Source organism: Atractosteus spatula, chromosome 8 (genome assembly GCF_055471065.1).
Source record: "Atractosteus spatula isolate fAtrSpa1 chromosome 8, fAtrSpa1.hap1, whole genome shotgun sequence".
Lineage (NCBI taxonomy): Eukaryota > Metazoa > Chordata > Actinopteri > Semionotiformes > Lepisosteidae > Atractosteus > Atractosteus spatula.
Genome location: NC_142713.1, coordinates 39,121,155 through 39,148,254, shown reverse-complemented (window position 1 = coordinate 39,148,254; position 27,100 = coordinate 39,121,155). Strand labels below are relative to the sequence as shown.

Sequence of the window (27,100 nt, the reverse complement as noted above, 5' to 3'; positions counted from 1 at the left end):
AGGGTGTGACAGTAGCAACTGTGCTGGCAGTTTTCTATCTAGGGAAGACTGCACACTCTTTAGCAGAGAGCAGGCACTTCTTTTGACACCTTGTGCTCTGTGTTCTAGACGCCAGTGATGTGAGGCTTGGCTCCCATGTGAGCTAACTGGGAGTGGGATACTTCAAGTGGTAGCACAGACATTTACGGAGTGCTGCTAAAGCTGGGTTAATGTCTGTCCTCGGGTTCCTCTGTGCAGGACGCCAGTGAGCATGTGGCGGTAGTATTGATTGCTATACCACTACCCCATTTGACAATGCTCTCTGCCCATGCCCATCTTGGAGGACGGGGTGTATGATACTCACCCCATGCAGGTATCAGAGTTGCAGTGAGGATTATTGCAGATTCCTCCATGAAACACAACCTGATCCAAGTGTAAAGATACAGGTGGCGGGGTAGGGGGTTGCCCAGGACTATGGTGTTAAATATCTGGCAAAGAGCTCAAAGATGCATGTAAGTTATGGAGTAAAGTTTACAAACCCATTACAGGTTCATCCGTAGGTTGTGTCTTAAGCACAGCAGCTGTATCACCTTACAACTCAAAACTGGCAACCTACAGAAGCTAAGCAGCTGTAAACGGGAAGAGGTGTTACTGGACCAATAGGGGGGTGCTCACCCTGCAGTCTGTGTGGGTCCTATTGCCCCAATATAGAGACAGGGACACTACTGTGTAAAAAAAAAAAAGCACTGTCCTCTAAATGAGATGTAAAACTGAAATCCCAAGTGGATGTGGTCATTAAAAATCCCAGGGCATTTCTCAAAAAGAATGAATGTTATCTTGTGTTCTTGCACAATTTCCTATTGGCTTTTATGGCCTCCTAATAATCTATTAAGTGACTTCTTTACTCTGTTCTCCTCCCCACCGATAACTGATGTACTGAGAGTGTACTGGTACCCTGGCTGCTGTCACATCGGTGGCAGTGGAGGGTAGGCCCTACGACCATGAAATTGTACATAAGTGTATAATAAAATAATTCTTACATTATCAAGAATCTCACATTCAACCCACTCAAGTACCTCAGTTGCAAATTTGTCCCTTAACCTCATGTTTAGGAACTACCCAATGGTAGTTTAGATATGTAAATTGAATTTTCAATAGAAGGGGCATTGACACAAAGGCCTTTCCCTAATCTTCTTGAATTAAAACAGAAGATGGAGGCCCTTTGACCCATCTAGCTCAATGAATAGTAGCTCACAGCAACAAGTTAAACAAGACCTATTTTTCCTTTCCCAAGACTGTCCTCTACGATCTTATTACTACATAGATTGGTCTGTAAATAATTGGGTTTATTGTGCGGTCTTCCTTTTTACAGACAGGATTACATTAGTAATTCTGCCCTCTATGGCTGCCACCAACAGCTGGTTGAAATACCATAAACCACCCAGCCTTGATGGAGGGTGTGGGTGGATCATAAAACAAGTGATGTGTATTAACAATGAGAAAAAGTTATATCCATAGACTGTGCTTAATGAGATTAGAGCAGACTGTATTGTAGATGTGTTTCAATGCATATTGACAGGTCTGCCTCAGTATACATGTTCAATTAGATGGGATTCAAGTCCCTTAATTAGACAGCTTTCTAGAGAGCTTGAAGACTTCTTGAAGTTTTCAGCTACAATTGGGCCTAATTTAAATTTTACAAACCAAACACTGATTTAAAAAAAATGTACTTTAAGTAAACAGGTCTGTTAAAATAAAAGCCCCCCCCCCCATTTTATTTTAGAAAAGCTGAGAAAAGGCTATACACCGTTACTGCAATGCAGTTTTGTAATCCTGGATGAAATGCAGACCTTCAGGAAATAAAATAGCATTTTTACTTTATTGAATCATCGACAAACAAAACACATAACAGTTACACAAGTACATATAATTAGTGATTGCCTTAAAACCATTCTCTACACACAGCAAGGATTCAGTAAAAGAGAGTCACCCCTTCCAAAATATGATTCAAGTTATGAATACGTGCACAACAAGTTCACATGCATCAATATAAAAGGGAATAAAAAAAAAAGGCAGGCACAGGGTTTGGCATGTACATTTTTGCCATAAAGCCAAGCATTGGTTCAGAAATCCAAAACCCAATAAAAACACACACAAGCCTCCCAAAGAGTAAAGTATCCTGTGGGCTGGAGAAAAGAAATACTATAGTTTCAAGAAGTTTGTTCAGACCACCAGTGTGAACTCATAGCCCCGTTTCACATCTGCCTATTTAACCATTCCTTTCACTATAACAAAGCTGCCCTTCAGGTAGACAGTCATTGTACCCAAGCCCATATCTGGTCTGTTCTAAAGATGACATCCATTTCAATAATCTGTCCACAAAATAGTCTATAGTCAAATTCTCAGATTTAATGTACACACCTGGCCGCTTTGGAAGGAATGCCAGTGAACTAACAGAACTATATGCAAATATAAAGTGGTTTAAACTTTACACATTGTGGCTTTGAGCAAAACAATTGTAATGAAAGTGGTATAAAATTTATTGCTGAAAACTAAAATTGAACCCCCACAATCAACATCACACCCAGTGTATGAATATGCCTATAAATCAATTTCAGAACTAGAACATTACAGTATATTAACTCTCCCTAAACCTTATTGTTCTCATGAGGAAGGCATCTACAAATTTCTATTCTGTTTCAGCTGTGAATGAATGCTAAAATCTACGAAGCCTGGCTACCTATAATCCACTAGGTTGGTTATTTCCATACATTAGTCCTATATGGATTCAAAACAATTTATAAAAGAAAATGGCATAACCTCCAAATTAAAATTAAAGTAGAAAAAGGCAAATAATGATTACTGCTTTTGTGGAAATATTTTGAACATCTTTTAAACCTAAGTACTTGTAGTTCTACACCACTTTTTAAGGGAGAAAAAATTGATTTAGGAAACCAAATATTAGCAGCTTTAAAACCTTTCAAAGAAATCAATTTAAAGATTAGAAAAGCTCACAGTAATAAAAGGCTTAGTGGTCAACTTAAGCAATTGATTAACTGGTAATTCTGGTATTTGCATGTTTCTACTTATAATGCACAAAACAACAGAAACGGGCAAAGTGACTTTTAAAGTTCCTCATTTCATAGATCATGAGGCTTTAATGAATTTTTAATACTGCCCCATAGGTTAGCTTAAATCACAAAGAATGAACTCCACTACCAGGTGAAAGTTTAGATTTCAACTAAAGGTGCACTTGGCCAGCTAGTGTACCATCTGAATATCTAATATTCACATCATTCAGGCCTGACAAACACCCAAGCACTTGGAAAAAGGTCTACGAACATCTCCTGTACGTCTTAACAGCCAGTTTTATGAAGCACTGAGAACATGCACCTGAAGAAAAAAGGTCAAAATGCTTCTGACCCATTTTGTCTTCCCCCAGCCAACTCAAATTAGATGCACATCTAAAATACTAATACCGTTAACTTCACAATTTGTTTTAAAAAAAAAACACTAAATGATACTGAATTAAAATTATTTTACTAAATGGGGAAAAGGCACTGAAATTTCTCCAAAAATGTTTAGTGTGCGTTTAGAAAGTTTACATTGGTCTTAAATTTCTATATGAAGATCATTTGCATTTAAAACCATACAAATAAAGGCCATTCGGACTTCCATGCATTGCTCCACACACACATACTTTGGGGAAAAATAGATCTAACAAGCACCAAGTTCACAGTGATGTTTGATTTGGTGTATCAGTAAAGATTAATAAAAGGCATAAAAAGGAAGACTGAGGCAAGACAAAATAAGACAGGAAGACCATAAAGAGGAGATGCAAGACATTTACCACAAGCAGACAGAGAACATCTAGATCAAGGTTTGGGTGGCACCCTCACATCATGGATGTTTTGTAGCTGAACAGCATCAGTCTTCTGCAAAGCTGCTCTATAGAGCTGTCAGTATTATGACAAAATTTACAAACTCCTTAAAAAAAAGCTTCAACGCATGTTGTTTTGCACAAAATTGCCAACAAAAAAAAAGGCAACACAGATCTGTCAGTTTCACGTGTGCCATCATATGATAAGCCTTTAAAATAGGATCTAAAAACAGCTTCCACAGTTGTATAATTTTCATTAAGTCCCATGCTGTTAAATAACTTAAAAGTGCAGTAAAAATGCTTTCCAACAGTAAAATAACCAGAGCTGTCCACTTAAAGACATACAGTCTTAGTGGGAATTCTTTTTTTAGTACATGTACAGATCCTTCCAAACACATGGAAGAACCCACACAAAATAATGCCTGCAAACTTGCAGTTTTGGCTCCTTTTAAGTCCTGGTTTCTAAACATCAAGACAAATGATTTCACATTACTGGGTATCCCAAGTAATTATACTCCATTTATGCACTCAGTTTTGAAGAGCTGAATGTGACAAGATCAGGACAAGCTGAGTAACATATTACAAGCAATATACATTTTCTGTTATAGTAAAAAGTTAATAACCTGGCAGCCTGGTACAGGTTATCTTGCCCTTTTTCTGTTGTTTTCATTCTTAAAAGCCACAGATCAGCCGTACAGAAAAAGACAGGTTTAGAACTAGTCCTACTGCACTAGTGTTACACACACTGCACCAGTAGCGTAGTAGGTCAAGCAGGTTCCTGGGGTCATCCCCCAGCTGAACGCGTTGTTCTGTAAAAAGGATGAATGTTCTCCACTTGTTGCAGCAAATCCATAGACTTGAAACATTCCACTTAATTTAAAAAAATAATTAAAAGTGCAAACAAAAAGGCATCCAATGTTTTCATTTAAGGCAGCCCAAAGAAATCTTTGAAAAAGGTTCTTTCAGCACTCTGCTCCCAGTCTGTCCCTGCTGTCTGTTCGGTTTCATCCTGAAGCCTGGCCAGGAGGTCCCTATTTCAATCTCTCGATCAGTTCCTGTGTGAGACCCAGGTTTATGAGCTGCATTGTTGAGAGCTGGGCCAGGTGTGGGAAGTATTTAATAAGTTTCTCCCAGCACAGTTCGAACAAGCTCGGTACCACTAACCAAATCTTAAACAAGGAGCCAGTCCTCTTGTTTTCATGAATATTTACCACGCCACCATGGATGTACATACAACCAGCCTGCAAGAGACAAGAAAAGGAAGAGACAGTCTGTCAAGGTGTTAGCACTCAATCAAAAAGTTTTAAACATGATTGTCACAGTAGTCCTTCAACATAACTACTTCAAAGGCAATATGCTATACGTTTCAATGAAATAAATCTGTACCAAAAAACTCCTAATGGAATTCACTTACAGGGGTTACAGCAGCACAGTGAAAATAGGCAGGTTCAGGCATAACCGCTGGGAGTTTTGTCCACTGGAAGGTCTGTAAATTGATTTTCCACAGATCCCCCAGGATCAGTTCTCCATTATAACCACCACATATAAAGACATCTAAAAGATAAATGCAGTTAAACCTTAGGAAAACCAGTTTCAGGCTATGCAGAGTGTTGAAACAAGTGGAAGATTGTGGTTTTCTAAACACCCAAGACAGACACATTGGAATAAAGACAAGCAACAATAGAACTAAAATTTCTTAGGTATAAAAGAGCCAGAAAGTCTCTACTGTACCTATTTCACAAATTTTCATTTTAATAAAGTATGTAAAAAAAATGAAAGTATTCTAATGAGACCAAGAGGTGACTGGAAATAAACTTTATACTTACTATTTCTTATCTGTACACAGCTGTGACACCTTCTTGCTGCAGGATACCCTGGAAAAATGAAAATGACTGTATAAGAAGGCAAGCAAACTTCGAAAAAAGGGACTAACACTAGATGTAAAACCACTCTGGCTCTTATTACAGGAAAGATGATTTACTGTTGTAGTGATGCAGTTATAAAGCATTTCAATTTTCTTGCCCGATTCATATTTCCTTCAAAACGAGAACCTATAACTACTGCTTTAAAATTACTACCACAAATTATAGCTCCAAGAAGTGTTCTGCTTGAAAGTTAGAGGGGGAGAAAAATCTGTTACATCCTGCCTAAATCAGCATGTAAACACAATGGGGAGATACTTATTCAGACTCAAATGTTTCAAAACATTAGCTTTCATTGCCCAGCGTTCAACTGAACTGAAAAAAATATATATACTGTACCGATTTTTTCATGAGGTTTGGTTGCAATTTCTTCCCATGAATTGGTCTCTAGATTGTATGCGTGTATCTGGAGGTTACAAAAACATTAGATCATTATTTTATAACTGGTGTAATTCAGAAACCATGCCTAAACCATAACCATGTCAGAATTTCCCCATCTCACTTTGCCCTTCCAGCTACTGGATCTGGTAACCTTCAATTACATCACCTCGAGATCTAGCTCGAGCTGCTTTGCAACTAGTGCTCTACTGACACGCTGAGCCCCAAAACCACACCAAGCTTGTCTTCCTTTACTCAAGACCCTGATTAACCACTGGTCACAATCACATCACAGACTAGTCAAACCCAGGGTCATTCTTCAAAAAGAAATAACAGCAAAGTTCATGGGAAAACAATAAGGGTCTAAAGCCAATAGCTACTGTCACTGTTAAGACAACATGGCTCCAATCCATGGTGTTGTGAACATGTGTGGCTTGCCCTCTGATATTCCCCGTCATGGTGGTGCACTCAAAGTTAAGACAGATGTTACCCTGCTTAAACTGGCGTAATTTAGAGATTCGGAATCATGCTACGTTAAACAGTTTGTGCTTATAAAAAATGAAAATGTGATGATAGTCACTGAGCTTCCCCGATAACCGTAATTCTTGCAAGGGGATTGCCTTTAAGGAGTGCAACTTCAATACTGTACCTTATCTAAAGGGTATGATGTCCAAGAGGTTCCTCCACCTAGAATGTATATCCTCTGTCCATCATGTGCTATTTCATGTCTGTACCTTGGGAGATAGAAAGACATTCATCACTGTTCATATGCTGTAATCACTCCTTTTCTAAAGGGGTCGTGATTAGCAGAATGAACAAATATGAAACAATCTTATAGGTTTCCTCAATCCAAGTGCTTTGATACTCTACCAAGAGGGAAGAGTATGAAAAAAGATGTGACCACCATGCATCAGCTGCAAGTCTCTTTTATATCTCCACGCACTAACCTTTCCTCAGGCAGGTCATCAGGAGGGTTGTTAGGTTTAAGATGAATCCACTCCCGAGTGGTCAGGTCCAGCCTGTGCAGATCTGTGCTGTAAATGTAGCCTGTTGTTCCTCCAAAGACGTACAGGTAGCCATTTATAATGGCCATCGCCTAAAAAAAGTTGGCAAGATACCGATATATATATAGAATTAGATTCTATTCTGCATCTTTCATTTAGATTTCCAAGCATCAAGTCATCATTAATCAAAGATCAAAGTAAAAGTAAATGCTGTACCGATATACCTGTCCATAAATTCTGTTGGGCTTCTTTCCTCGGCAGTTGAGCAGAGACCACCGCTTGTATTTCACATTACAGACGTGGACATCATTTCCATTGTTCTCGCCAAACGGAATCCCAGTGCCTCCAAAAACCAGCAGGTTGTTTCCGTGTAGAACAGCTGAAAGACCAATGAGCTCATTTTAATACACTAACATACAAGCCCTTTATAAAGGAAGGATTTTAGGATGAAGAAAAGCTATTAGAAGACTAGAACTGTAAATTGATAAGATCAGAAACTGTGATAATATTCTGTGATAACTCAATATTTTCTGGAATGAGAATACTACAGTTATAGCTTATGCACTTTCACAAAAAGTTGTCAATTTGTTTTAAGCCCTCTGACCAGCAATACAGCTTGTGCAGTGAGGCATTGCAACTTGCCAATCACATGAAAGCTCATTAGGTGCACCTTTACCCAACAAGGTCCAGGTGGAACAATGCCTGATCAGGTCACCTTTAAAAAGGCCTTAAATCAAAGCTTAGGGAACTGCAAGAAAAAAGCCACACTTAGTCAGTTTGCTGTGCATTCCATAATGCCTCGAATGTCACCAGAAGCAAGGGAGAGGGCCATTGGCATGCTGCAGGCAGGCATGTCACGTGCCGGCGTTGCCGGACACTACAGAGTAAGCCGATCCACTGTGTCCCGACTGCAGAGAAGGTTTCAGCAGATCGGCAGGACAGATGACCGTCCAAGATCTGGTCGCCCTCGAGCAACCACACCAGAGCAGGACCGACACATAGACTGGTCCATCTGAGAGATCGTTTCAGATCTGCCACCTGTACTGCTGCTGAAACTGCCGGCAGACACGATGCCCATATCATGACAATTACATGACAATGAGGCTCCAAGCTGCTGGCCTTAGAGCGAGGTGACCTGTCAGAGGCCCTCTGCTCACACCTCCTAGACGTCACACCCGACTGGCTTGGGCCAGACAGAGGCTACGATAGACTCGTCAGCAGTGCCATCAGGTTCTCTTCACGGAGGAGTCACTCTTCAGCCTGTTCCACGCAGATGGGAGGGCCAGAGTATGGAGGAGGAGGTGTTGTGTTTCTTTTCCTCCCCCATCAGTATACATTAGCCAACATCAGACTGTACACAAACCAAACAACCCCCCTTTCACCTGGAGTCAAACAGAAAAGCTCTGGGTAGAAGGGTACTTACCCGACATGGAGGCGAGCTCTGTGGGCATGTAGCCTTCTGTTCTCATTTGCTGCCAAGTTCCAGTGGCAAAGTGATACCTCCAGAGCTCCCGAAACAAGGGGTAGTCTTCGTTAGCCGAGCCTCCCGACTCATCATAGTCAGGGTTGTATCCTCCAAAAACATACAGATTAGAGTTGTCCGCCACACAGCGGTGTCCACTCCGGGCAGGGGGGGCACGATGACCTGAGGACAGGGCAATGATGCATTACGAGCGAAGCCAACCCCTTTACACACATTACCTCACACCGTCCAGAAGCGCATGGGCAAGATCGGGGATTACTTCACATACGCAGTCCTCCATCAGTTACAGACATCCCGATCAAAATCCCCACACAGGCACATTAACAGGCAAGACGAGTTTCATTAGGTTTAGAAACGGTAATTTTAGCATGTTGCTGCATGTAGAAAAAATTATGTTCCATATATTCTAGCAGCACTTATGCTTGACAAAAACACTGAAATTCAGATATTCTGAGGTGAGTGATTTAATGCACAAAAAGTGAGACTGGACCTGATAGTCTCTATAAAAACTAATGTGGCATACCATAACATGCCAACATGACTGGATTCAATTTCAAATTCAATTGCAAGCACCCATTTTGAACAGAAAAAAACAAAGGAAGCTAGGAAAACTATAACTGCATCATTTCAGTCTGCCTGACCATCTCATTTTCTTACCAGCAACATCTTGAATTTTAAGTTTTGAGAAAAGTCAACAAAAACTAATTTTAGAAAAATGTACACTCCTAAAAGCACTGACCAATCATTTAAAAAAAAGAAAATGGAAACTCTTATATACCATGTGACAGCTGACAAGTTTTAAGCACAAGAAAGCTTAACTTGGGCAATACAAGAAGCAGGTTTCTGGGCACACTGGACTTCCCCTCCAGCAGTGGACAGTGGTTTCTCAACACATGAGCTTGTCACAGAAATGCATCCTTTTAAAACCAGAATTAACATTTAATTTCATTCGGGAGGTCTTAAATCTTGTATAGGTTTGACAACTGCAAATCAATCACATGGAAAGACCATGGAGCAGACCAGTCTGCTAGTACATGCTGTTCTGGTGCACCGTACACTACAATGTGTCACAAGGCTACTAGGTACAGCAGTAGTCTTCCAAAGTACCAATTTTTTTTATTGCTAGCATCAGAAATGACAAAAAGGAAAAATCCACCATCATATACAAGTATGAATCAAGTCTGGAGTAAATTCTCTGCTAAATGTAGGCATATCATCACCACTGCAGAGAAATGCAAGGGTAGCTATGCAAATATGAATTGGATATACACGGCAACTATCTCTACTGTTAACACACCTGCAAATAGTGGCTTTGCTGGTACCCTACTGCTCTAGCACTTATTTACTGAAGTGTAATTAAGACCATCATTAGAAAGTTCACTTCAGCAAATAGTGAAGATTTAGTTATTCAAGTTAAGAAGTTATTAGAGTAAGAATACTTTCTGTAAGGTGCTAACAAAATAAGTGTCCATGATCAACTATTTATACAACTTCCTCTAATTCTTCATGAAGTAATTTCAAATAGCCTCTTAACGGCAAGTGCTGCCCTTGTCTCAGTAACAACGTAGATATCTTTAGAACTGCAGAAATGAGTTCTTCACACACTGCGTCTTGGCAGCTCCTCAGAACTCATTCCGATTCTTTGTAGCAAAGACTACTTTAACAAAGGACTGCCAAGACCAATGAAAAACATGGCTCTTTACATAACACTATAGTATTTGTGTGACAACTGTTCACCATCAGACAGAAATTACACAAACACCTACACTTAATCAAGTCAGAGTACTGAAATCTGTATGATTGTATTGATGAAATCTGTACTGGACAGAATAACTGCACGTGCACTGCAATGAAACAGAAGGTTTCATCTTTGTCCAATGCAATCCAATTGATGCAGCAATGTGAAATCTATACCTTTTGCCCAATGTACAGGGAGATCTATCACTGCAGCTTGGACAGTATAGCTGTAAAGCTTTGTTCCATTAACACGAGCCACAGAGGGTACAGTCTGCAAGCATAGAGATTACAGAGCCGAGCTGAGGGATCACCTGGCACTGCATCCATTTCCCCATCTTCAACTGAGGCAGTGTAACTGCTTTCATACGCAAGCATGACATCCTTCTAGCCATCCTTTCAGCAGCTGCACAACATTGATTAGAAAAGGCTGAACTAACAGTACCAGATATTTAGACTTTTTTTTTGCCAGTCAAGCAGTGGGAAATTTGAAGATCTGGGACAATGAAAGGGCAGATTTTTTAAAAAGTGCATCTTAGGGTAGATATGATCAAGCTTCCTTTGTCTTGACCACAATCCATTTCTCCTAGATTAAAAGGTGGACCTCACTACTTAGGGAGAAAAAAAAATCAAAGTAGCATTTGTATACAATAAAAGTGTTACAGCCTCTGACAGGTGCAGCTTAAAGATGTACTTTTATAAAATGTAAAACTTTTACAAGTGCCTACTTTATATTCTTGATTTATGAAGGACACTGACTATTAAAATTATTTATAATACAAAAGACTAATTTATATTCTTCTGTACCACTCATCTGGAATTTCCCATTGCATCTTTGTAGGCTTGTGTACCCTAATGAGGGAGACATGCTGTGCCAACCTGCCCACCCATCGGGAGCTGGCAGATGCTGCCCGTTGGCCGACCCCGGGCGGCTCTGCGTGGCACTCTGCTAACCTGCTACTTAGGCCATCCTGGTCACAGAATCAGCTTCAGTGTTTTTCAGCTTGGGTTACCCTGGGCATTCTTGTCTTCCAGTTTGTGAAACAGTACACAAAATGCAGCACTATCACGAGCCTTCACTGGTGACAGCCCACTACCACAGCGCCATCTGTGTCCCTGTACCTTTGGCTCCACTTCAACAGAGGTGCCTGGCTTCGAGTGCTGTAGCAGGCCTGAACTTAACACCTCTCCTAGAAAGAGAGAAGCCAACAGGTCTCGCCTTCGACCTGTACATCACCTTTCCCGTGATCTAAAAAAAAAGAGGCCTGATGGTGTATTAGAGTGCAGCACAACATCACTTCACTTCTAAAACCCTTCTATTGAAACCTGTTAATCAAACAAGTAACAGAAAAACATTTACGCAAGTTTCCAAAAACGGCAGAGATAAGGCTCCTATCCAACCCCTGACATCAATCGGCGGCACCGCATTAATAAACGAGCAGCACTAATTGCTGCACTGCTTTACTGTTAGAAAGCCAACGCAGCAGGGGTCTTTGCAAAGGATAAATGTACTGGGAAGAGGAAGACACTAAGTCGCGTTAGAGGACACTTGCACTCATACTGATACATTAAACAAACATTCATAATTAAACAAGCCCCATGACTGCCAAACAGACAAAGAAAAAAAGAGTGCAGAAGAAGAATGTCTTGGACCAAAGAAAAGGATGAGGCAGGGGAGAAGGGATACATGAATGTTCTTTCACCAACAGCATAATTGCACATCTTTTTCAGCTGCTTACCCACCTTCTCTCAAAAACCTGTTAGGGATCCTGAGGCTGGGGCACGGTTGAGTGAAGATTCGCCGAGCCGGCAGCCACCGTACTCTCTTCTTAGAGCCTGTTACCACAATTACCGGCAATGAGTCAGTCACACAGACAGCGGAAGACAATGGCAAACAAACACAAAGTACACCACAGCCATCAAGGAAGGGTAAGGAGCTCCCTAGTTATTTATTGCCCTCAAAAGGGCACATACAGCTTAATCACAAAGGAGATCCCTTGCAGCAAAGCCAGGTGAGGCTCTTGGGATTTCAGTGCAGTCCTAGTGCTTACCGCTCCTCACTCATGAGCTTACGCTTCTGGGAGATTCACTACAAGGGACAGTCGCTACCCTGCCTGCACAGCAAGCCAAAAACAGGCCACAGATCGACCTCTAAACTCATGAACTCATCTTGTGCATCAAATACGTTTTTTACCCAGATATTTTATCACTACATATTACTTGAACTTTATTGCCATAACCGGTACAAGGGAATTCTTACTTACAGAAAGTCTCTCGATTGTTAAAAAGTGTAAAAACACAAAGTGCAAATAGTGCATCAAGACAACACACAAACAAACAGTAGACAATGTACAAGTAAACAGTATGAATGTAAACAATGCAGACGTGTAAACAGTGACTGCAGATGTGCAATAAGGAAGAAAGTATAATGAGGTAGATGATGTAGGTGTGGTCTGAGGGGCATGGCCATATGTGATCGCCAATCACACTGCTATTTAAGCTATTGAAGAATCTAGTGGTAAGTGTCGGTTTGCTCTTGTATCTCTTTGCCTGAGGGCAGTGGGGTGAAGAGCTCATGCCCGGGGTGGTGACTGTCCTCTGTGATGGTCAGAATTCTACCATAGCAGCAGTCCTCATAGAGCTGTTTAATCTCTGTGAGACCATAGCTGATGATCTCCTGGGCCACATTCACCATTCTCAGCAGTGCCTTTCTCTCTCGAGAAATGGTGTTGCCGTACCACACAGTGATCCCGTTGAGGACGCTCTCGATGGTGCAGCGGTAGAAGTTCACCAACACAGGTACTGGCATCCCCCATCGTTTGAGGCACCTCAGGAAATAGAGGCACTGCTGAGGCTTCTTCAAGACCGAGTCCCTGTTCACAGTCCAGGTTAGGTCATTAAAAATGTGAATTCCCAAAAACCTAAAGCTGGTGACTGTTTCCACTTCCTTCAAGCTCCAGCAAGAGGCTGCTCAAGTAAAGCATCATATAAACAAAACTGAAAACAGGATATAACTTCCAGGACCACATGGCTGCTAGCTACCATTTTGTTTAAAACAGTTGCCTTAAAGTATAAAGTAGGCCTGATGGAAACAAGCCTTTCGTAGAATTTGGGAATTTGATTGCTTTCATAACACAGACAGGTGAAACACTTAAGACTGTTTAAAAGTGATTTAATGGGTAGTAATGAAATGAGCTTTGTTAGTAATATCACAACAATGCACAGTATGGAATGGCTTGATGCCATTATATACAAGTACTATATACACTACTTGGACATTGTATTCTTGTACCTTACTGCCATGCAAGCATTTTATTTTCTTAAAACAACCAAACACACAAAAACAAATGGCAAAACTACTCTGTGCAAAACCCTAATACGGGTTAATTACAAGTGACAAAATGAATTAAATCTAGCACATGTTTTAGGCTCTAAAAACATCTCTAGCAAGCACACAGAACCAAAATAGGACTGACACCCCTAGCACATTAACTGAGCAGGATTAACCAACAGCAGACCTCAAAGTGCAAAAATGAACTGAAACCAGTCTGTTAGGCACTTCAGTAACAACAACCAGAAGTTCTATTTTGGTAAAGCTGGTCTTTCACCGACCCTGATGATCTGTCAGAAAATAACTAGCATTTCTATTAGTAAGGAGACACCCCAGCTCCCAATACATTTTCCTCCTGTAACAACATGCTTTAAGCAGTCTGAAATCCAGAGATGCGTTCCAATTGTACACTTTAAATCACCCACACACACAAGTTAACTGCTGACTTCGTACTGGTGCATATATGCAAATAAGCATTTCATTGCACTTGTGTATGCGACTATAAACTGAACTGAAGCTTATTAGCACTTTAAATGGCATAACTGGCATTTGGAAAAGAAACCTATTGCATTTAAACAAGATAACATTGCGTTAAACTAGATACTTTGTGTGTTTATATGCGATAACATTGCATTAAAACAATAATTTGTGAAGAATACTGCCTACTATATTAATACCTTGCAATATACATTATATGCAATATTGTTCCATGCAAATCAGCATTGACTTCAACAGAATATCACATCTCTGTGCAGAATAATTAATCTACAGGAGCATGAGTACGGTCTTTTGCATACATGGAGTAGAACACCATGTCAGGGAGCATTCCTGTATTAAATGTGTCATTTTTACCATTTCCGTAAAAAGCAGAAATGACACTGATATACAAATGTATGTTATTTTTCTTCCGTTTCAGATGAAGCATCAACTGCACAAGTTTTTGCCTACTCTTTACACATTGAATAGAATACATTTAAGACGACTTGACAGTAAGACTTACGCATACGGTTGCCTTACTCTTAGTGTTGGTCTTTAAGCACAAAACCCTCAAAAGCTTTCAGACTGTGCTTACAATCAAATACATTTGAATTTGGAATTGCATAGTTTTAATGCAGTTTGTCTGTTTTGCTATTATAGCTTGTGTGCCGTCCTAGAATTGTTCTTCACTTTTTTTTGGCATTCCCAGATCTTTCATGTCGGTGCAAATCTACACAGAAATACCGTTTGACCTCCCTTCAAATGACACGTTTCTTGCGCACTGCTGTTCAATATATTAATTCCTTCGCACAAAGAGGAGTGCGATGATAGTCTACTGTTGTTGGAGACAACGCTAATTTGCATGGTGCAATGTTATTACATATTGTATACTGCGAGATATTGATATATTAGGCGATATTGTTCACAAAGTTCCACAGCTAGCACCTTAGACCAACAGAGAAACCGGCAGCTTGCGCAGTGGGTTTCGCTAGCTTCCACGCACGGCTCCTTTGCCGGCTCAGCTGCTGAACACCGGCACGCAGCCAAGTCACTAACGCCCTCGTGCTTTGAGGGTGGGAGCTGAACCGAAGTTGTCTGGATGAGACCAGGCTGTTATAGAAAAAAAACAACATCTTAAATTAACGCTGAGACTTCTGCACGGTTCCTGGGTGGACCTCACTTGTCACCTTTGGTTGCATTTAACAGGAGGCACCCAGCAACATCTGAATTCCTTGAAGTTCAAAGAACAAACCAACAGAACTCCAATGACCAAGACACTAGTCAAAATTAACCAGGCCGTTATGAATTAAAATGGGGACAAACGCAAGATATGCTATAGTAGAATTATTAATTAAATACCCAAGTATTTGATTCATTGCAGATTATCATGCTCAATTATTCCAACTTTAAGGTATGCATGTTTCACTACATTTGTAAGGAAATGTGTTAATTTGTCTTGAAAAGTAAGCTGTCTGAATAAATGATTAAACTTGGAACACATGCATAAAAAATATTTTCATATTGTTTCCACTTCAATCAGAATTTGGGTAGAATACACGCTTCATTTAAGTGAGCTGTGATCCCATACATCACAATAAGATTCCAGTTCTCACAACTGTCTGAAGACATTAATATTTAAGCATTACATGGTTAAACTTTGTGTACAAAAAGCACTCATTATGTTTTTGTAAAAATACAAAGAGGCATGAGACAAACTGCCAAAGGTGTGAGAGGAAAAACGTTTTAACATGGATTTGTTTTTTTAATTTCCCTCATTGTCAAAGAGGGGTTTGCAGACCTTGATTAATGGTAGTTCTAAACTTCAGTGCTCAAACAGTATTAGACAGTCAAGGATTAATAATAATCTGAGGGTGTGAAAGCACTTTTGATCGTTTTAAAATCAAACTCCTAGACACCACAGTCAAACATTGCTGGTGGGGATATAAAGTTATTTCCATTTCTAGGTATTCCTGTAACACTGAGCAACTCTGCCTCATCACGGGTTTAAAAACAAGCTGCTTTGGTCAACCTCACACAGAGAATACAAAGACGGTACTATTAACTGTATTCCAGTAGGAAAAAGGGTTAATAGCTTCTCCCCAAATTCAAGACCTTCAAAATGTAGGACTTTCAAGGTTTACCACCTGTGCATAATGGAACAATTCACTGGACCTCATGATTATACATAATTCCTAATGTGTTTTCAGGTGCAAAATTCATGATGGGATTGCATAATTCGTCATCTATACTGAGAAAGAGTGAATGCAATCCGATACAGAGCTACTGTATACTGTAGTTGTGGAAAGAGGGAAACCTTGGGAAACAAAAACACCAATGTTCTCCTGTGTCACTTGCTTTCAAAAATGTCTGCAGCCACTTATACAGCTGAGTGTTTACAGAAGCGCCTTGCTGAAGGTGCTACTATATCAGGGGTCACACTGGAGGTTTGAAAACGGAGCTTTCCAGTTAACAGTTCAGAGCCCTTACCACTACTGCACACTGGAGAGCTCCCAGATCCTTATCCTTAAAAAAGTCAAACAGTAAAAATCCCTAACCATTTTATCCGAATCTGATCACTGGATGGCTCTAACCGCTAGGCCATGATTAACGCCAATCTCCGCTCAAGACAAGTCAAGCATCTCCCTGAGCCACTGCATATTTGGACGTTAGGGGGGAACCCCGATTTACTTAAGGTTATATAGTTAACACTTAAAAACGCAAGAACTGAGTATCTGAGCCAGTACTCCTTCGTTTTAATGGCTCTCGGTATGTAAACCACGGTCCATTAAAAACAAGTGCACTCCTCCAGGAAGACGTTAGTAGCAACTAGCCAAGTGTTCGCAGGCACGACGCCAGTGATCACACCTTCACAAATTCTCCACTTCGTCCATACTGTCAACTGACAGTGACAGTTCAAGCCAGTCACGCACTTACCACACTGCGGGGTTCTCAGCCAACATCCGTTTTCAAATGATCGCTGCGATCTCAGATACCGCTTACGTTTTGGACGACGAGAATTAAAAATCACTTCCTTGAAGCAAGAGGTAATACTGCCTTACACTTGAAACGGCGAAGAAGGCGTGAATTCGTCACACCATCTCAAATACGGTGATTGTTTCTGTGATGGCAGGGCGAGCCCACATTTAAGCAGCAAAATAAAGCCCCCCCCCCAACCCACAGCCGTCTTAACTAAACCGGACGTGTCAACAGTGAAATTGACTTTCAGCAAAACCGCTGTTTCAACATAGCCAAAGCATAACGCATGGCTAAAACGTGCGATTCAGTAACTGACAGCCGAATCAAAGCGACCATTTCAGCAATCCCCTGCCGCAGCTGAAACAGATCACCGAGCTGCGTGAAGTCGGTGGCCGTTTTCAAGATCAGGGACATTTAAGACATTTTAGACTTCTTAAAACTTTGCATTTTCTCTTTAATACGTTAAGAAACCGCCGGCCTTACAAATACGTGCAGCCATTTTACAGTGATGGGTCAAGCGAAAGCACAAACACCCCCAAAATACAGCGTCTTCTGTTCAATCTGCAAATAACTGTACGGGTTCATTTTTTTCAGTACTCGCATTTCAGCTGCAGACAATACCCACAATGGTACACCTGCTACCCCCTAGTATAGATTTGCTGCACAGGTTCTGGTGCCGAAACCAAGAGAGGTTTATTTAAGAAACTGAAGCACCGATTCATTTCCTGTTACACTGCGCAGTTTAACAGATGACCAGTGTTGCGATTAAACATGGCAAGGTTTTTTTTTTTAAACTGACCTGCGGCTCTCAGCGGAGGCCTCCCTGACAGTTTCTCAAATTTATTCAGCTGGTCCAGGCAACGGCTATTTTCGGCACCTTCTGTCGCTGACATGTTCAAAAATAATAATAAAAAAATTACTCAGCCTGCCTGCGTCTGAACACGAATGTCAAAAACACCACAAACCCTTTGCAGTGCTGGTTTGGCACCAAACACACTACAACAACTCAGCCCCTTTCGCCGACAAAACCCCACACCACTCCACAGCGGTCTTAAATACAGAGAGCCAATCAGGGCGCTCCTTGTTGCGACGTCGGGACAGGGGAGCTGGAGGGGGTGTATGGTACCTTGGCAGCGATAAAAAAAACTCTTCGGGATGGATAGATGGCGGTCATACGTTATAGATTACCCCCAATGAAGGTGTTTTTTTCCCGTGTTAACGTGGAATGAACTGGGGGCAGGTTTTGTGCCATCATTCGCCATGCACTATTTTTATTTGATGAGTCGCAATGTTTATCAAAACTCTTGAGGTGACGGCCTTTTATCTTGAACATCTACAATAGAAAAGCCACCTAAATCCAACTAGTCTGCACTGCCTGTAACCCGTTTAGTAATAGAACAATACGTGTGCGTTTAAATGATTTACAGTAGATACACACCACAATGATGTACGAAACACAAACTAGATGTATGGAAAATTTTCTCGGAAATAGCCTGACATATAGCTGGTATTTAAGTCCAAAACGAGTCTTCTCTGTACTTCGCAGGCGGAACGTTAATACCTCGGCGGTGGCGGTATTTGTGTTTCGACGGAAGTGAGTGAGGGGCGCACTCGAACATGGCAGCGCTCAGCGGCGGTGGAGATGGTGCTGAAAGCTCTTCGGGAAAATTAAAATCTCCGCAAGTAACTCCCCAGAAAGTTCGCGAACTACTGAATGACGGAATTGCTTTGGAAGATAACAGATTGGATAGGTGAGTTACACGTATTTCTGTTGCTTTAATTTCGTTTGACTGGAAAAACAGTGTGGAAGGCCTCTCAATGAATGTAGTCCAGGCAGAACTGCACCATCTCGGGTCTCGATTTCCAGAGGCCCGGAATGGAATCCAGGTGATTCGTGATACTGTTATGTGTAGTTTTTACGGCGAAGGTGCTAGATGTGAAACTCAAATTAGGTCTATTTCTAGTAGTTGTAATGCAAAACGTGCACAGATTTTAAAATATGACCAATCTCAAAGTGTCCTCATTGCTTTTGTAGTTTAGAAACAATACATTTAAGTACTATGTTATGGTGGAAATAACTTGATACGGTGGAGTGTACAGCCTAGAGCTAGGCGTCATATTGAATGTATTTCAAGTAGGTAGCTGCGTCATCAAGCGTAGGCTGCAAAGGAACACATAAAGGTTTATTAGACAACATTTCTGCTGTGGAGCCTTCTTCAGGCGTTTTGTCTCTTTTCCTTTCAGCATGGAATAAACCTTTACCTGTTATATTGAATGTACATTAAGCAGCTCCTGTTGTTAAAGGTATTATAGAAATGAAAACCCCTTTAGCTTGGCATGCTCGTTATGTTGGCACAAGAGCACATGCAATGAAGAAACACCAAGTCTTCGTTTTGTCTTTCACTTATTGGGCATTCTCTGGTTACAAATGGAAAATGAAGTGCAAACTCCACACAGAATATGGTGCCATATAGTGAAGCACACAGTGGATTTGCCTACTTACATCAGGTCTCCCAATGCGTGCAGGTGGAAACTAGTATTTCCATTGTATTTCCTCTTGCATGCAAAGAAAACGCTGGAAACAATGTCAACAACTAGGAAAGAAAACTGTAAGGACAATTTTATTTACAGTCTCCAATATAAGAATGTCAGTTGGATCCTATCCCCAATATGAAGAAAAAGATTTCAGAGCCCTTGTTTTCTCTTGAAAAAGTGTGTGTTATTCTATGGAAATGGCATATTCCTCTTTTTATGTTTTAAAACAGTCGACATTCATAATAAAAATGAGAAACTTCACTTTTTCTGTTCTGTTGCTGCAGGACTATGTTCTCCCAGCCCATAACAGATCTTACAAGTCAGTTAACACTTTCAAATCCTAAATATACTCTAGCTATTAATTCTATTTCATTTACTCTTTCTGTATGCGGGTACCTGTTTCTCTTAGATTATTGCACAAGGGGGCTATATAAATTAGATGAATGTCTATTAATATTATTATTTTAGCTGTAAGCTGCTGAAATGATTTATTTAACTTCTTGATGTTTTTGACTCTTAACCACAATCTCTCAAAGTCAGATGTCTAAAGATCCCAGTTATATGCTGAGAAAATAAAATAATTGACTTCTCTGTATGTAAATTCACACCTGACTTTGCATTTCAGTGAGGAGCAGGTGACGGAACCAGAAGCTCCAAATGGCGTCGCCCACCTTCCATGTGAGGCCACGAGCAAAGAAGGATTTTTCTCAAGAGTGGAGACGTATACGATATCCTTCACGTGCATTTTGTAATCTACGCTGTACATCCTTTTGGAGAAAAAAACTGAAGTATTCTTATTGTTCATCCTCACTTTGCCTGAATAACGTATGCTATGCTAAAATGATTTGTTAATCAAAGGGCAAATCAGAAATAGCAGGTAATGTGATTATGAAATTGACTATACATGATATTTACATGGCAATAGGCCTTCGTACAAAAATGTATAGACATTGTACTCTCAGACAAATCAACCATTTTAAATTAACTTCAGACATATTAGAGTACTTATTATTTCATTTTTGCCTTTTGGTATCTGCAGCATATTTTGCCATTTGTATTTCAGTGTTTTTCTTAACTGCGTGTACTCTTTGAAATGGGCTGGAAAGCCTCATGATCTTTCCCCCTTGAGGTGTGCAAGGTATGGTTGGACCAATGTAGAATGTGACATGCTGAAATGTCCAAGCTGCCAGGCATTCCTCTGTGCATCTCTGCAACCCACACAGGATCTTCAGAAATGTAAGGTTTTCCTTTGTTTCATGACTATATCTGTTGCAAGTACAGGAAATTAAGATTGCTCATGGACAAAACCGTAAATGAAAGCAAGAGAAAGAAATTGTATTTAAACTGAGATCAAGTCAATATCATCCCATTTGTATTTGTAATAGATTTCTATTTTCTATCACTATTTTAAAAGAATATTTCATTTTAGTCAGTTGTAATATCTCACATTTTGTTTACTATTTTTTGTTTCTTGTAGATAAAGAACGAATATCAGAGCTAAAGAAATCTTTACAAATGCACCATGAAAAGTTTTGCTTTTGGCCTGACTTTCCAAGCCCAGGTAAAGGGATTTGTTAATTGATTCACTGTTCCTGTATCTTAGTCTGTTTTCATCATAGACATATATATCATGTTTTAGTCATTCAAGGCGAATTAAGTAAATATTAATTTCCTTAACATCTTTTTAATAAAAAATCAGATTTCTCAAATGGTTTGTATTTTCCAATTCTTAAGTGTTAATATTGTTCCTGTTTTTGACGGTTATCCTGCATTTTTACTTTGAATCTTCACATTTAAATGGTTCTTTGTGTACTTAAAAACTGTTATCTGCATGAATGCGTTTTATAATGGGGGGAAAAAAGGAGTTTATATTCTTTCCCCATGTTTACATGGGTTACCTTCAACAGTGCAAAAACGTACTTGTAGGAGAATTGTCCCTGGTGTGTGTTTGTGTCTGTGCGTGCCCTGTGATGAACTGGTGTCCTGTCCAGGGTGTACCTGTTAAAGTATTTGACTCAGTCCCATGTTTTTGGAGAAGAAACAACATGTCTGTGAGAAACATCAGTTAGTAACATAATGTGTTGCCAGGCAATACATTTCCTTTATTTTGTTTGCACTAATGCTTATTAAAGTGAAACTTTGTTTTCCACTCTTGCTGACTAACGGCTTCAGTCTCAATCAGCAAGGGAGTTTTGAAACCCCCTCTGATTGGCATTTACAGATTAACAGAAGCACTCTGAATTGCATGTATTGATTGCGTTTTGTAATAAAATCTATGTGATATAATAGAACAAAAGTAGTTAAAATTACTATTGTCATTGCTCAGCTGGTGGCCTGTGTAATAATGTTTCTGCATTAGATCGGTTTTGGACCCTTCCCATCAGTGAGCCTGCAGTGCTGTTTAGGGCCTTTCTGGACCGATTCAAGAGCTCATGTCTGCTGGAGCTACAGCTACCATCCATGAAGCCTGACGATCTCAAAAACATGGTGAGTTTCCTTCTCTTTGCTTACGAAGCTGAAATAAATGGAAAGATTTCACAAACAAAATAGGTCTGACTGGCTCACTCTTGCTTTGAAAAATGTATGCAACACTTTGGGGTCTAGAAGCGCACAACCGCAATCAGATGTATTGGATTCCTTCTGCATCTAGCATCCAGCCTCAGTGCACTGTCCAAATAATTCATGAACCCGCGGGCCTGAGTTATTTTCTAGGTACAGTCTTCATAAATTTGTCATTTTAAAAACAACCTGTTTTTCCATCAGATAGTGATACCAAAATGAATTGATGATGAGCAGAATGTCTGTAGATTTCTTCAGAAACTGAATGATATGCATAAAGGAGCCTTTACGAAAGAGCACCTAAAATGCAAGACTTGTACTATACATTTAATAAAATGAGATCTTTTCCATTTTGTAACAGTTTGTGTGTTCTCTCATATCCCATTTCCTACCCTATGTTGCTGCAGAATGAAAAAAATACATTTCACTTCCCTTATGTGTTGCCTTCACACATAACAAACAGTTTGTGTTGATGAGATGTTGGTCCTTTCTAGTCTCTAACAGAAGATGCAGTCGGTGATCTCCTGCAGCTGACTGAGGACGAGCTGAACAAGGAGGGGGGGTCCCCTCTCAAGATAAGCACGGATCCCCTCTCCGTACAGGTGGCAGCCTGCATTGTGGCCCTCTGTGGCTGGGCAGCCAGGTAAGAGAAAACGAGAGCTGCCCTTCGAAGTTAAAATCATGTTTTTGGCTTTGTGGTGGAGACTGAGTGACAGAAATGTGGGAATGGGTGCTGTTAGAATCAAAATCTAAAATGAGAAGAAAAATAACTTTGTTTTGTAAAGTTCCATTTTACAGTAAGATAATTAAAAACGTCCCAGTGGTGTTCCTAATATATTTCCCACACATCACTTTGTAGTGTAACGGTGTTATTGAATGATTCTCCGTTTGTGGAATCTGATGGTAAAACAACAGGATTGATTGGCAAATCAAGGAAAAGGAAAATAAAGTTGTTTTCAAACAATAATACTCTTGAGAAACTTTGTAAGCCAAGTAGGGAATTAGTGGTGTGCCCTTTCAAATGGTACTGTGTCCTCACAGTGTGTTTCTGCTTCTGCAGTCCAGCTCTTGACTCCCTGCACCTCCCAGTGCTCGCCTGCTCCTACTGTATGCGCAAGGTGGGGCTGTGGGGTTTCCAGCAGATTGAGGGGGTGGCCTGTGAAGGGGACAGCTCTCTTAGCATGACCTCAACCCCGGTGTCCAGCCATGATGGTCGAGGGGACAGACTGACGCCCACCTCCACCTCCCCTTGTAGGATGGTACTGCGCAGCCAGGACGCCACGCGGTCACATGTCTCTGAGCACGTACGCTTCTGACACTGACTTTATTCCTTCCTCTGTTTAAAATGGATGAGTATGATTTTCAATGAAGGCGTATGCACCAACAGTCAGTGCTTTTCTTTACAAATGAATAAAACAGAGGCCTCAATCTCAATGTCTGCAGGGTCTAGCGTCTTCTGATTTTTGATTCACTTAGAAAATCAGATCTAATAGATCTAAACAGAGTGAAAAGCTGCATCAACACAACACAAGATGGCTCCACAACCCTGAAACATTGTTTTTTACATTGTCAGACAGGAATTAATCTCTAATTATTTGATTAACTACCTACTTCAACTACCTACTTTTAATCAGGCTTGGAAGTGTTTTATAACTTAAAGTGGAAGATTTGAATAAGCATCTGCAAAAACCTGTTAGGAAAAGAACAGTCTTAGTATGGAACTAATGAGGTTCATTGTTTAATTGATTTTTCAAGTTGAACCAGAAACCAGGAGACACTTTGACCTTCAGGAACGAAGTCGAGTCGAGACAGTTCTAAAGACTGTTTTTTATGTGTGACCTAGGTGCTACTTTAAGTATTAGGTTTCTTCTTCCACATCTGCACCCAAGCCCGTCTGTTTCCTCTGGACCCCTGTGGCTTTAACTGGTCTTTACATTGTGATTGCAGACTGACAGCAGCCCGTCTCCGCTGGTTTTCCGAACCCGCAGTCGGGACTCGCCCAGCCCCAGCGAGGACTCGCCCAGCCCCCTGGCGAGGGGCAAGAGGCCGGTGACGCGCAGCCGAGGTCAGGGAGAGGCGGGCCTAGTGGGCGGCGAGGTGCCCTCCAGCCCCCAGCGGAGAGCCAAGCGCTCACGCCTGTCCTCTGCTAGCAGCACGGTAAGGACAGTCGAAGTGCTGTGCAGTGTTTCAGGCTGCACGAGTGGCCTTTCTGACGTAGGTGAAACTAAGTACTGCTCTGCGCTGTTTAGGACACCACCACCAGCAGGAGTGTGTTTAACCCTGTTGCCCAGCACAGGGACTGGTGTCCCTGGGTCAGTGTGGCAGAAGTGGAAACTGGGAGGGACCCCGCATCCTCTGATGAGCCACCCTCGACACCACAAAGCCCAGACATCCCCCAGCCAGGCTGGAAAGCAGCCCTGGACACTTTTCTGGCCATGAAGAAATCCGCCAACCCGCAGGAGACTTGTACCTCGCAGGTATGATGATCAGTTTAAAGCTAAAGACTGCGAGAGCGACTCCAATAATAATAACACTCACATCTTAATAGGTGAATTTATTAGTTTCTGAAGGCTCAAAAACATCAAATTAGAACTGCCACTGAGGAATATATATATATACTTATAGCCTAGATATGTTTTACAGTGTTTTAACTGCATAGAAAGTATTTCTTATTTAGCCAAGGATATCACAAGGATATGTGTTTCATTGTTTGGTGAACACGGAGGGCATTGTTTTGTTATGCAATGATTTTTCACCAGTGTGTGTTCTGAATCCATTAACATTACTTTTAAAGGCAGTACAGTTTGTAACTCTCCCCTTTTTGGTGTTCTCTAGGGTCTCCATGACAAATCAAAGAGGGTTTTTAAGATATTCCGGCAGTGGCAAGTGTCTTCTTCTTCCCAGTAGATTCCCAAGACGGAGGACAGTGGTACTCGATGTTGGTTTACTTTTTCTTCAACCTTTGTGGTCTTTTTGACTGGGAAGTTAGAGGTCTGCCTTTGATAGTAGACTGTGTAATTTTGATAGCGTTTTTTTTTTTGCAATCGGGAAAACCTTGTTTACTTGTCCTGTGAAGAGTGCGTTTTCCTGGGAAAAACACATGATCCTCGTTAATCTTTCTCCTAGAGAGAAGGGATGTAAGAAGCAAGTTGTAGCAGTCATGTTTATCTCTCACTCACCAGTAGCTTTTGGTCGTACAGTCACTTCTTGCCAGAGAGATTTGTTACTGTTTACACAAGAAAACAGCTGACTTTGCCTTGAAAGATGGCTGGTTTTTGTCCAGCCCTTCATACATACATACATTCTATGAGAACATCTAGTCTGTTAACTTACTACAGTGATGACTCTAAACAGCACTCCACAGAAAACCAGGGGACACTTTCTTGTTCTACGGTCACTAAACAGTTTTATGTATTGTTTTAGCTTAAAACATTGAAAGAAATAAAATACCCTGAAACTGGATCTCTGTTCAGTAACCATGAAACTAAACATTAGTTTAAACTTTCACATTAAAGTGAAGATTTTATTAGTTTAAGATCCACATCAAAGGTATCTGTAAACTACGTTCTGAATTGTTCATCTCATCATTCAGATACTAATGTGCCATGAAGATAAATCTTTTATAGAGGCTTGTGTAAGTTAGCAGTTTAAAAATTGCATTCCAAATGATATGGATTTCTATGTAAGTGCTGTTTTGTTGTAATGGTAGTTCTTATGCAGATGTGCATTTATCATACTTCTTCTTTTTAAAAAGAATAGGAAGAAATAGGTTTTGATGAGTTCCAAAAAGACACAATTTAATATTCTGAACAATCAAGTTTAAAATTTGGTTTCAACAGAGGTTATTGAATGTCTGGAAAATGTAGTTTCTGTTTTCCATGCTTGGTAATAAAAAGATGATGAAATCCAAATTAAAAGTTTAGTATACTGACGTTTCTGTGTTTTTATTTGTTTTTACCATGACAAAGGGGATGGGTATCCTGATTTGGACTTTAAAATACTATCTTAAACTTGTATTAACTTTGTACAAAGTGCTGTTTAGGGGTATTTGTGGTATATTGCACATTTCAATTTGAGTTACCTTACATGCTCAGATGTTTTTGTGTAAAAGACCACGTTTACCTACAAATCTTCAGAACTGTTGTATGCACTTGGTGCAACGAAGTAAAACATTTTATTTTTGCCAAAACTTCTTGTGATTAAGCATCAGTGGTGCTTAATGCTTTTAGTAACTGGAAGGTCGTGGGTTCAAATCCAGGGGCAGCGACATCACATCTCCCCTGAAGCAAGCTACTGTACTTCTTCAGGATGCTACAGTGAAATACCCAGTTGTATGAATACATACAAATGCAAGGTGCTTTGCATAAAAGCATCATTCTAATTATTTAATAATTGATAGTTAATCAAACCCCTTAACAAAAAACAACAGCTCTGTCCTAGCCAATGTGAATATTACATTGACTCTCACATTGTTATTATCACATGTAAAGTGTGAATGTTAATATTGATTTGTGACTAGTCTGTCGTGTTGGTGATGGTCCTTTCATGTTTTAAAGGTAAGTGTACTTACAAGGTTAAACACAACTTTAATCCGGATTAATAAAATCAAATGCATTAAATTTATTTATGTCTGCTATACCAAAAATTACTCTTGCATTCAGGAGGAATCTCATAATTTGGTCTTTTGTGGCAGTATTTTTTAAGGGAGAACAGATAATGATTTTTTTCATTTAGAAAAAGCTAATGAAGTTAAAATTGATTAAATTAAAATGACTGAAATTCAGACTTGGAAAATATTCTGCTCCAGTGCTAAAACTGCTAAATTTTAAACATTTTTAAAAT

General features: G+C 40.3%; 2 protein-coding genes across 3 annotated transcripts; one reads left to right on the top strand and one right to left on the bottom strand.

Annotated features, from left to right (window-relative positions):
- Positions 1-1,841: 1,841 nt before the first annotated feature.
- klhdc10 (kelch domain containing 10) lies at positions 1,842-18,188 on the bottom strand. 2 transcript variants are annotated; one of them, XM_088924117.1, is made up of 10 exons: positions 17,964-18,174; positions 12,124-12,216; positions 8,587-8,808; positions 7,388-7,542; positions 7,107-7,255; positions 6,809-6,893; positions 6,121-6,187; positions 5,686-5,733; positions 5,274-5,413; positions 1,842-5,100 (listed from the first exon to the last, which is right to left on the bottom strand). In XM_088924117.1, exons 1-10 carry the CDS (start codon positions 18,055-18,057, stop codon positions 4,891-4,893), a joined length of 1,263 nt encoding a protein of 420 aa, XP_088780243.1. In that variant the 5' UTR covers positions 18,058-18,174; the 3' UTR covers positions 1,842-4,890. The 2 variants fall into 2 exon arrangements, with proteins under 2 accessions (XP_088780243.1, XP_088780245.1); XM_088924119.1 differs by lacking the exon at positions 12,124-12,216 and having other exon boundaries at positions 17,964-18,188.
- Positions 18,189-18,247: 59 nt separating this feature from the next.
- zc3hc1 (zinc finger, C3HC-type containing 1) lies at positions 18,248-26,190 on the top strand. Its single transcript, XM_088923209.1, has 11 exons — positions 18,248-18,473; positions 18,711-18,915; positions 20,325-20,427; positions 20,785-20,935; positions 21,177-21,260; positions 22,059-22,186; positions 22,753-22,901; positions 23,319-23,562; positions 24,206-24,415; positions 24,508-24,735; positions 25,094-26,190. The coding sequence occupies exons 2-11, from the start codon at positions 18,782-18,784 to the stop codon at positions 25,163-25,165; spliced, it is 1,503 nt and encodes a 500-aa protein (XP_088779335.1). The 5' UTR covers positions 18,248-18,473; positions 18,711-18,781; the 3' UTR covers positions 25,166-26,190.
- The last annotated feature ends 910 nt before the right edge of the window (positions 26,191-27,100 follow it).